The 12160-nt window shown below is 32.5% G+C and overlaps 1 protein-coding gene across 1 annotated transcript; it reads left to right on the top strand.

The window, feature by feature from the left end:
* The first annotated feature begins 9889 nt into the window (after positions 1-9889).
* LOC149570531 (uncharacterized) lies at positions 9890-11733 on the top strand. Its single transcript, XM_089817905.1, has 2 exons — positions 9890-10133; positions 11071-11733. The coding sequence occupies exons 1-2, from the start codon at positions 10010-10012 to the stop codon at positions 11640-11642; spliced, it is 696 nt and encodes a 231-aa protein (XP_089674031.1). The 5' UTR covers positions 9890-10009; the 3' UTR covers positions 11643-11733.
* Positions 11734-12160: the final 427 nt, after the last annotated feature.

Genomic DNA, 12160 nt, shown 5'->3' with positions numbered 1-12160 from the left:
CGCTCTCCTCTCTTGTGAGGTTATGTCTCTCATGCTTATATTGAATTTCAATTATATAGATAATAGAGATATTTTATAAGTCAACTTATACTATTATTATTAGAATTTGAGTGTTTAATTTTTAATCAAATTTATTGATTAATGTTTTATGAGTAATAGTTCACAAGAATCTTTTCTATGAAAATAAATGACATACTTACTATTCATTTAACTCATAATTATATATAGTAATACATGGTTAAAACACACATTTCTTAAGGAAACTTTTGTTGTAAACATCATAGATAGATAGATAGATAGATGAGATTTTAACATCCACGAGGTTGAACATAGCCTATGAGACACAATATCCACTACACTGACTTTGTTAAAATAGTTCGCTTTTTGTGAAGACTGATGATGAACCACCAAACTTTTCAATGTTCTCCTTGTTGAATAAGTTTTACCATGATTTGTCGAATATGATATCCACGAATTTGACCTTGATGTCCCTATATGCCTCATATACTAGTGACTAATTCAAGGACAAAAAGTGTTAAAACGTCAAAGTTGATTTACTTTTTCCAAGCTTGATTTTTGCTTTAGCGTGTGATGTTTAAGGGTGATCCTAAGAAAATATCATTTCAACTCATTAATTAAACTTTTTTTTTTGAGATACATACAAAGTTGAAAGGTTTTATTTACATTTAAAATTAAATTAAATGAATATATTTAGCACCTTTTTTTGTTTCACATTTGTTTTAATGTTTTTATTTTATAAGAATGTCTATTATATTCTAATACCATTTCACATTTATTCCTAGCTTTTCTGTCATGTCCCCTTTTCAAATAATTAAAAAAAGAAAATCTTTGCTAAGGCAGGCAGGCCCAAGAAAGTGAAGTTTCGGAAAAAGGGGGTTAATCTTTGGAAACCGTTGGACTAATAAATGAAAATTATTATTAAAATAAGTTTCATTAACCTCTCTTGGACGTGAGTTACAGTTATGCCCTCTTTTAAGGGGTTTGGAGGCATTTTGGGCTCATTCCAGACTTGATTTTCGCTCATTCTTTGTTATTCTTCAGAGGCTGCCAAACCTGTGGAGAAGGAGACCCAAGAACGGGAGTTTGCAGGTTTCCAGGGAGACCCAAGAATGGGAGTTTGCAGGTTTCCAGGAAGGCTAAGGACGGGAGTTTGAAGCCATTCCATGTGCATGCTCATACAGAGTTTGCCTTTGTGTTGAACAGTGTAGATTTGTGGGTTTTTGGGTGTGTTTTTTTGCATGAGTTTGGTGTTTTCAGTTGAGCATTTCATATCAGTTTTGGTTGCTGCTGTATTTCAGACTTTAAGCTATTAAAATAGAGCTGAATATATGTATTGGGACGTGATTAAACTTCTGAGATAGTTTATTAGTGTTTTTGTGGTGTTTCCGGGCATTTTGTGTTAATTTCGAGAGCCCGATGAGCATAGTTTTTGTCCTACATTTGTGAGCTGTTGTGTAAAGGCTATATAGATCTAGAAACGTCATTTTGTAGGCTGTTATGCTGCTGAAATTTCTGTAAAAATTTTCACTTTCAGATTTATTAATAACAGGTGAAGCTGTGAAGCTTTTTGGCACTATTTTCGGCATACCCGATTTGGGGTTTCTTGAGAAATTTGGTGGATCTTTGTGATAGCAGTTGTTTGATTTTGAAAATCTGATTAGAGGTGTGAAATACCATATCAAATCAGAAAAGGGGACATTTCATTTTCTCAATCTTGAATGTTAAAACCTTGTGAGTTCTTTTTTCTGAATAGGACCATATTTGTTCATGTCCCTTCAATCATAATATATTAGGGTTAATAAGATACTAGTAGAATCACATATGAATAGATAAACAATACAATACTATGATTTAGGAGTAAAAAAAATACAATAATGATACTTATGTATAACTAACCTCCAAATTTGCAACACACGTGCTTATTTAACACCTAAGATTTCACATATTCCATACTTTATCAAATAACACCCTTAAATTGACATAAGGATTTAATTAAAGAGAATTCTTTAAGTTGTGCAGGACCACCTCCTTTTTCTAGATCTAGATCTAAAAATGTGTGTAAGGCCATGAACTTTATCATTGGAAAAATAGTAATTACACGATTAGAGATTAAAATTTTCATTATTTATAGCCTTTAAGAGCTAAAATAAAATGAGATGAAAATCCCCAATTCCATTAATATAGCTCAAGCACAAGGTAATATTATCTAACCAAATAACTCTCTACTAGAAAAAAAAATCAAAATTAAATAGGGCAATCCAGTTTTTAACACTTTTAAAATTTGGGTTGTAGTGAAAGTAGATAAAACTTTTTTTAAAGACTCAAATTTGTGGAATTCAAATATTTTAGGAATTAGAAAGCCCAAAACAAACATATTATTTCTTTGAGAGGGATCCATTGGTACACTAAGCACCATAAAACTATACAACTAAATTAAATATCGATTCTAGTTTTATTATGGGATGAAGAATTTTTTTCAATCCTAACTATTTTTTTAATCAATGGTCAATGAAAAATTACAACCCATTAAGTATAATCTACCTACATTGTTGGTATCTCTTACCATTGTTGTCTATTAGTGTCAACCATGTAATCATTTACAAGGCACAGTCATACAATCATCATTGTGACCGTGCTACTCTATATAGGCCGAGTCATGTACATAAGCGACTATATATCGAACTCTATAGGAATTGAGTAATTTTTTGGTCATAGAGTATTTCCTATACGAGTTGAGCTCATCGATGACCTAGCAATTCCAAGTATACAAGTATCAAGTTATATAGTGTGTGCTGAGAAAAATACATGTCGAGCATTAAAAGAGTAATAAAGGCTAAGCAACAACAATACCAAGCATCAGGAAATAGTAAAGACAAAACAATGCAGAGTTTACATAAAAGTTAGGAATGAAATAGAGTTTGAGGTAAAATGAATATTAGGCTGACTTGGAAGGTATATTTAAGTTTTGAAGAGGTTGTTATAGAACATTTAATACTTGAAGAGGTTGTTACAAAACATTTACATGACGTGGATCACAGATGCCTATATTGTGTGTTCAATGATCAAGATGAAGAGGAAAAACATGGAACCATCTAGAAAACTCGTTATGAAACACTTTAAATAGTGATGATCTTAACCTAGATGTAAGCATGTGGAGTAAGCGCAAGGGTAGAGACGTGTATGCATGCGAACAAGAAGTAATATGCAAGAGAATGATTGAGAACACATCAAAAGTCAATGAAGGGTTTTGTTATCATCTAATAAAGCATGTGACCTACTCATAGAAATAAAGTGAAAGGGAAAGACAAGTAATATTAGATTAGAGGAGAGGATCAGTTAGCAAGGAGAAGACTTAAAACTAACCTACAAAGAAAATTGAGAGTCAGATACTGAATCAATTTTAACTAACTTGAATTAGGGTAAGGGCGAATGTACCAAGTTGTGGTGCCAAAAAGATGACACACAACTTAGATTTTTATAATTCTAAAAGCTCGCATGTGCTATAGTGCACACAAGCTATAGCATGCACACACTATAGCACATGTGCGCATTAGTGCGTACGTGCTATAGTGCATGCATGCTTTACAAACTTAAAAGTTTTTATATATAGGCTACAAACTCGTGACCCATTTCATTTCATGCTTTTTTTTTGCTGCCGCCTTCTTTCCCCTCAACAACGCACACACAATTTTTAGAGGTTGAAGAATTTGTTCACTATCCTCCTCAAAATGCCTCCTCATCATTGAAGATCAAGATTGGGATCACGTAGTATGTTTTCTACTCTTGTTTTTGTATTGTTTTGTATGTTTTTTAGTTTTTCTTCAAATTTGTTTATTTATTTAAAATGAAATTGGTTTCTTATCAGAAAATTGAATAGTCAACCACCAAATCCCCATCCTAATTTAAAAAAAATCAAAATGAAAACCCTCCACAAGATCAAAATGAACTTCCTCAACCTCCACTGATTCAAAGACCTCCTCTTGGCACCTAAGACAATATAATGAATGAAATAGAAAGAAGGAAAAATGAATTCGAAGCAATCATTGGTAGGTTGAAAGCTTACAGGAATACTAATCCTATGAGAGCACAATTGGCATCCTTTCTTGAGTCCATTATGAGCCATGCAGCTTCTGTTAGTGGTCAGTTGGATATTTGACATATTAAGAGATAAGAATAAAGAATATATTTGGTAAACAAATTATCCTATAAAGATGTAAGTAAAAATGAAATAGCAAAAAGTAGCATATGTGCATTGTTTAAAAACCTAGAGAACAAGCCATTGCTGAAAATACAACTAAAAGGTTCCCCATCCATTGGTACATACATGAATAGATGGTGAATGATCTTTGATATATTCCAAATTGGGAGATTCTTAGCCCCAACTAATAATGTTGTCAATATATGCGTAAGAATCATATCAATTTTTATGTTTTAATTGATGTCAAACCTTAATCGGTTAGATATTATGATAATTTACAAGAGTGTCATATCATTTAATTGATGAAGATGATTTGAAGAAGTATGATGAGTTAGAGTGTTGATAAGTGTATGGTATTCAATGGAAACTTGAATGACTTAGACTATGACAATATGATGTTGGTTTGATTGCTTTACATGATCTTAAGCAAGATGTATAAGAAAGATATTTTAGTTGGTGAATGAAGGAGCATTTTACTAACCAAGATACCACAGTTGTCATTGAGAACTTGAGAAAGAAGTAAAGGAACATAGTGCTAACCAAGTAATTTCAGTATTCATTGAGAAAACATGTTGTAGTGTTCACCGAGCATGAACATGAAGAAAAGGTTAGGAAAATATTTGAATTGAGGCAGATATTTGATGAGAATTAAGAATTTTCAAAAAGTTACAAAGATAAGGATGAAGTTAGTTTTGAGATCAACTACTGGTGAAATTCAAAGGAGATCTAATGAAGGAGAATTAACAATTTGAATTGAAGCACAAACTTCAAGTAGGAAGTCTATTTCCCAAGCATCTTGATTTATTGAATTTGAAGCTGATAGAGACCTATGATCATGATTAAATGGAAAAATCTAGAAGATTCTAGTATACCAAAAAGTTATCTATTTAAAGGATGAACACAATGTTTCTTGTTGCCAATACTGATGTTGAAGGTGTTGATCAAGTTGAACTAAGTAGAACAGTATTGTGAAGATCAACAAGAGAAAATACTAAATAGAAGTGTGAGTGTGTCAATAAGTTAGAAAGGAGTTAAAAGGAAGAGATTAAGCATAGTAGAGATTTGAACAAGCAAGGTAGTGCTAAAACTTTATAGATAATTTCACTGTTACTTTCTTATCATTGCAACAAAAAAATCTCATAACAAAGTGGACCTAACAAGTCTTTGAAATCCTATATGGTAACATTATTTTGAATTGCTTTTAAGTCCTTTAGACAAAGACTGATGTAGCACACCGATCTCAATTCACAGAAAACTTAATAACTCATAACAAAACTCCATATAGATTCAAACTCTAAATTGTTCATTCCTGAAAACTGCTCCTACATGGATCTCTAACTCAATTAAATAACAACTGACTCTCAAAAGAGAAAACAAGAAATTTCCAAATTTGGCAGATTTCAACAACTGAAAAAATATGCAATTTTTGGTAACTTCTAAAAAACCTCCGAAAGAAAATCCAAAGTTTTCTATATCTACCCTTTAAACCAAAAAGGAAAATTGCCAACTAATCTCCAAAATTTAGAAAGAAATTTTGAAGTTATTACAAAGTAGAAAAAACAAAAAAATGGCTAAGATATTTAAAAACTAAAATTTGAGGGTTAAGATGGAATTTCTAGCTCTAAAAAAAAAAATTGAAATAGCCCCAATTGGAGTTAGGTGAGTTGGAATCCACCTCAACTATAGATTTCGAAAAAAACCTAGAAAAATCTAAGAAAATGCAGAACCGAGTCAAAAGTTATGACTCTCTAAACTCCTTACATCAAAGACACTCTTTATAAATGTCAAGGAGTGATAAGATCTAGATGATCTTTGGTGAAAACCCTCTAACAAGGTCACACTAAAAATGTGCATGTAACCTTTTACAAGGTTGGCTCCTAACAGAGCTCACTACAAAAGAGTGAAAATATTTGGGTTGTTGTTTCCTAGGTGATTTTTCTCTATACACAGTTTCCATGTTAAATACTTGTGTCAAATTTGTAAATGCTTATTGTGTTGCAATTTTATTTCATGATTAAATATTTAATGCTACAACTCAGTATAAGCTATATGATTACTCTAATACTTGATATATTAAGGAACAATATGATAACAATTTAATGCAAAGATGAAATCTGTTTGAGTTACAAAGTTTGATGTGGTTACCAAGTTATTGGTTTGAACATTTAAAGAAGTATTATGTTAGTATTAAAGTGTTTTAAGGCCTATAGGATAACTAATAATAAATGATTCACCCCTACCTCTTAGTTATCCAACAAAAACCATAGCATACATTAAACATCTAACAACACTCTAGTATGGTATTTGACTCATCTCTTCCATCTCCAATAGGGATGTAGGAAACTATAAGCTAGCTAGGAAGCTTTATTCCCATAGTAACAAGAAAACTCAATGGTCTAGAATTCTACATATTGAATCTTCTTAGAATAGTAACAACATACTTACTCTGGCCTAGCCAAAGCTTTCTATTTTTCATATCTCTTATAATCTCCATTCCTAGAATTTTCCTTTCTACACCAAGATCTTTCATTTCAAACTTTCCTAAGAGCTAAAATTTTAACTCTACAATCAAACATTTTCCTTTACCAATAAACAATATGTCATCAACATATAAGGCGATGACCAGGAAATGATCCCCATCAAACTCGAAATACATACAATGATCATATTTAGACCACATAAATCCCAAAATCAACACATATGTATCAAAATTATGGTACCACATCCTAGGACTTTATTTTAAACCATAAAAGAACTTCTTCAACTTACAGACGAAATTACTTTTAGCTTTCACCACATAGTTCTATGACTATGTCATATAAATTTCTTCCTCCAAATATCCATGAAGGAAAGTTGTTTTCAAATCCATCTGCCCAACTTCTAGATCATAACATGCTGCAATAGAAAGTAAAAATCTTGTTGATGTCATTTTGGCTACAAGAGATTTTTTTATTACCATAATCAACTCTTACAACTTGGGAGTAACCTGGAAGCCTCTCTCTCTCTCTCTCACACACACACACACACACACACACACACACACACACACACACACACACACACACACTACTAAGCTCTACTTATTACTAGCTCCTAACCTCTCATATTCTCTTAAAAAATAATAATCTCAATCTCTAACTTATAACCCTTAACATCTCTATTTAACTTAGATAGAGAGATAAAGAGAGATTATAAGTTAGTGAGAGAGGTTAGGAACTACTAAGAGATAGTGAATGGGAGAGATTAGGATTTTGTGTGTGTGTGTGTGTGTGTGTGAGAGAGAGAGAGAGAGAGAGAGAGAGAGAGAGAGAGATGTTTAAATATTATGATTAAGATAGACAGTTAGGAGTTAGTGAGATAATGAGAGAGGTTAGGATTTAGTAAGAGAGAGACATTAGAAGTTATTGAGTGAATGAGTGAGTGAGTGAGTGAGTGAGTGTGTATGTCCATGTGTGTGTGTGTGTGTGTGTGTGAGAGAGAGAGAGAGAGAGAGAGGGGTTTAATTTCAGAAGGAAACAAAGTGTTACTAGTTCATAATGTACAATAATTTTAGACATGTATGATCTGATTGACGGATCTATACTATTTGCAGTAATGAATGCTTAATAAAATCAAATTAAATAAATCACAACTTAGCGGAAGTCTTAATGCATTTACTATCAACGAAATAAAAACTTAAGATGAGAAACAAAATTAGAGAGAAGATAAGAAGGTGCAAATAGAGTTTGATTTCGGAGTTCGCCACAAATGTGACTACGTCTCCGGGTCGGCTCCAATAGAGTACGACCGATCTGATTAATCTCCAAAATAAATTACAAATGCACTAAGATTATTCCCTTAAACACATCAGTATAACATGCCCTCGACGTGCAGAATAGTCTTCAAAAATCTTTTAAACATTCTCCTGTTCTCACCGCCTAAATTGAAAAAACTACCACCATCTCCACTCTCACCTCACACCCCCTTTTATACATAAAAGTTTACTCAATTTGGTTCATAACCAAATGATTTACAAAATATTCCTTATCTCTCCATAATATTTTCAAATCTCCCCTAATCTTTATTTTAGCCCTTTTATTCATTATTTACGAGCTTTTTTTGTTACAAAGGATTAATAAGAGAAATTAGTTTTAACAAATAACCTCATTTTGAATAAGGTTGGCGGGTTGGATAATGTTCAAATCAAACAAGTGCCAATTAATACCAATAGCGCACCGGTGGCATATGATTTTGGTGGGCCGGCGGTTATGGGTTCAAAGCCCACCGCCGGCATTTTATAACCAATTCTTAGCGCCAATAAGATAAAACTAACCACCGCCCAAGTAAAACAAGGAGCCACGTGTTTGGTGGAATGGTCAGGCACTATGTTTGGCTCCCGCAAGTCAGGGGTTTGAATCCTCCAACAAACAAGATTTTATTTAATTTTAATCAAATCAACCAAAGTATGAAAGAGAGGCCACGTGGCGCAACCTTATTCGCCAATGGAGATGATGTGATACATGCTGACTAATGCATTCAATGTGACTATAGATGCCACATGGCATGCCAGGATTGGTCCACTTCAGACTTGTACAAATTGCTGACGTCATCATTTTACCCTCAAGTCAACCAAACTTTAAATGTTTGTAACTTGAACATACAATGTCGTATTTCGACAAAACGAACACCGTCGAAACCGTCTCGATGAGCTCTTTGTAATGACATAAGGTCCGTCAATTTTTGAGACAATTATTTTTTTGCCTTTTGGACACTTCGTGATCCTAGTTTGACCCAACTTTGACCAAGCATAACTTGCACGAACGGACTCCTTTTTGCTCCGTTCAAGTTGCATTGGAATTAGGACGTCGAGATCTTTTTGATGGTGCAAATTCTGGAGAGAAATGAGATACTTCAATTTTCACTAAAATTGTCCACTAGATCAATGTATAAACATGATATACAAAATATTTATTTTAAATGTACAAATATTTATATATGTAAATTGAATTTACTTTAATTAGACATAGCAACATATGCAAACGTGATAGAAAGATTGCTATCTTAGCATGGATAAATATTTATATACATGAATTGAAATTTAACATATTTTAAGAAGCAAGGATAAGTATTGAAAAAGAAATGACCCAAAATGGTAATTTTTAATTATTTCAAATAATCAAACTTTTTAAAACTTTAAAATTGACATTCAACTTAACGACCAATTACTTTTAAACATTGAAATGAATAATTATATCTAAAGATGACATGAAATACTGAATCGAAAAAGAAAAAAATCTTCGTTTTGTGTAGAGGGGGTAATTAACTCTGGAATAATCATTCCATAAGCTCAAATAGTCATCGAATAATCTTTCCATGGTCACGGTTGTCTAGAGCAGAATATATATGCCGTCTTTAAAGAGAGTATAGATTACTTGTAGGTGAAAGAAGGCTTTGAAACATTTTTATGCAGTTGCATTTACTTTTGATTGTGGAAAGAAGATTCAAACACGTTGAGCAAAGTGTGGGTGAAGTCACGTCGATGTGAAGCTTGGAAGTACGGCAATCAATATTCATTCACATTTCTGAGGGCAAAAGTTTGTGTTATGTTTGATTCTTGAGTTCAAAGCAAACGTTCAACCTTTCGGCCGGGCCTTTTTATGCCATTCCATGCACACGAAACTGTTATCTCTCCCTCCTTATAAACCAATACACCATCAATAACTTCTCTCATTCAATTCGTTGAGATCACATTTCTTACTCAAACAACCCAATTATAAAGGCCGCTCAATCAGATAATTCGACACAAGTGAAATGGGGTCGGTGAGTCGATTTTCAGATGGCTCTGAATACCTTTCAATATCAACCCAAGGCTTTGATCCTCCCTTTGAAATAGTCCAGACTGGGGACTCTCACATCCTTGTTGCTTATGTTCCAGGTAGCAAATTCTCATCCTCAATCCTATATTTATATGTTTTTGGTTTTATTTTGTTTACAAATATTATACTTGGAGTCATCTAATTCATGTGAGGTTCTTACTTTTCTAGATTTAATTGTGTACAACTTCTTATTATCAACCTTTCATAATCAATCAGAATGAAGTAGTAGCTAAAGAATGAAAAAGATGATAAATAAAGTTTTGAATTTTCATGACCATATATTTGATTACTCGTGCATTTTTATTTGAATAGTATTAGGAAGGATGATTTCTGAAAATGTCTAATGATTATGTAATGAATGTTAATTGTATCATTCATTTTCATGAGAGATACGCTCTTCTTCTGAATCATTGTTCATGAAAGATAAATCAATGAATTTAATTCAAAAGCTATATATTCAAATTCAAATAATAGTGTTTCAAATAATACTTCTTAGACAATTTTAAATCATTCAATACAAACGTTTTAAGAATATTATATTTAACTTCTTATAGAGAATATCTCACTAACAAATTCTCATCATTTTATTTTGTTTAGAAATAACTTTATCATGTTAGATGTAACTCTATCATGTTAGATTCAAAATTAGATTGTGTGCTTTTTTTCATCATCAATGTGTTGGATCGTAATACGTGATCTATTATCAGGATGAAGTAATATGAAGTAATAGTTAGAAAAAAAAAAAGATGACAGATTTGTTTGAATATTTATGACTAAGTATTTGATAAAATGTGTCTGAATTAGAATAGTATTGGAGGGATGATCTCTTGAAATGTTTAATGATTATGCAATAAGAAATGAATTCTTGTAAATCAGTACTGATGAATAAATCAATGAATTTAACTTATAAATTATCTGCCACTGATCAATCAAATTGAATTGTATAGTATTTTTGGGATGTATGATAGTAATGGTTGAAACTAATTTAATGTGCAGGATTCAGGAAGGAAGACTTAAGGGTGGAGATCAACAATGGTGAAACGCTCAAAATAAGTGGAGAGAAAGTAATGAGAGAATTGGTACTGACAAGACGGTCATTGCGCATATTGGAGAGATCAGCGAGTCGTGGGTTTTCTAGGAGTTTCAGGATTCCCCACAATGTGAATATCAGTGCCATCGCTGCAAAATTCAATGAGCATGTTTTATACGTTGTGATGCCCAAGAATTCAGAGGATTCAAATCCATCGCATACAATTTCAAGCGTGAGAGAGATAGATGAACAAGTTCAGCCTGTAAATGAATGCTACTCTTCACCTCACCAGGATTTTCCCAATCAGAATAATGGTGATGAAAAAATGGAGGCCCAAGATGCATCTCCCAGCACATACGAAAGATGTAGGAGTAGAGGAATGGAGGAGCAAAAAGGAAAATATGGAGGAGAAGGAGGATTAACAAGTGGGTTCGACTGCAGTCGACTCTTTTCTAGACGAACTACTATTTTGGTCTCCATTGGCGTGGCATCTCTTGCTATTTTTGCAGCTCATAAAATTATGTCGCGTCGAAAATAGATCTTCTTTTAAGATTTTTTTGTCAGCCTACGTGGCTGCTAATGATTCTATGAATTACTGTAAATACAAGTAAAGCATATGATTCTTTCCACCTCTAGCGTTTTTAAAATTCTTGTGAAGAAGATTTGGTACGTTTTGATGAATATGTTGTTCAATGATTTTTTATTCTTGTAAAGTGAATTGGGAGGTATTTTACATTTACGTTTTAATAACTAATTAATTCTGTTCTGTAATCTATATACATTAATTGTGTTTTATATTTTATAATATTACACAATTTGTTTATAGGTATTCAATTGTGAGACTCATTATATTGGAGTACATTTACATAAAAGACATCTAAATGTACTTCAAATATGAGGTGCACATACTATAATCTTGTAGAATTCGAACTTGGTATCTCTCTTAAATAAAATTAGAATTGAAAGTTGTTGAAGATCTTTCAAATTAACATGTTATTTTAGTACTTTTTGTTCAACGAGAAAGTTTCATGACTAGTCCTATAAGACCTTTTCATA

This window comes from Cupressus sempervirens, chromosome 3 (genome assembly GCF_028749045.1).
Source record: "Cupressus sempervirens isolate cs-2001-9-10 chromosome 3, ASM2874904v1, whole genome shotgun sequence".
In the NCBI taxonomy this organism is placed as follows: Eukaryota; Viridiplantae; Streptophyta; class Pinopsida; order Cupressales; family Cupressaceae; genus Cupressus; species Cupressus sempervirens.
Note: the sequence above shows the minus strand (reverse complement) of the source record. Positions and strands in the feature narration are given on the sequence as shown.

What these genes read in the sequence shown, in the direction of transcription:
- LOC149570531 (XM_089817905.1), top strand. Translation starts at nt 10,010, where the DNA reads ATGGGGTCGGTGAGTCGATTTTCAGATGGCTCTGAATACCTTTCAATA. An exon ending in CCTTGTTGCTTATGTTCCAG is followed by an intron (nt 10,134 to 11,070) that starts GTAGCAAATTCT and finishes TTTAATGTGCAG; the next exon opens with GATTCAGGAAGGAAGACTTA.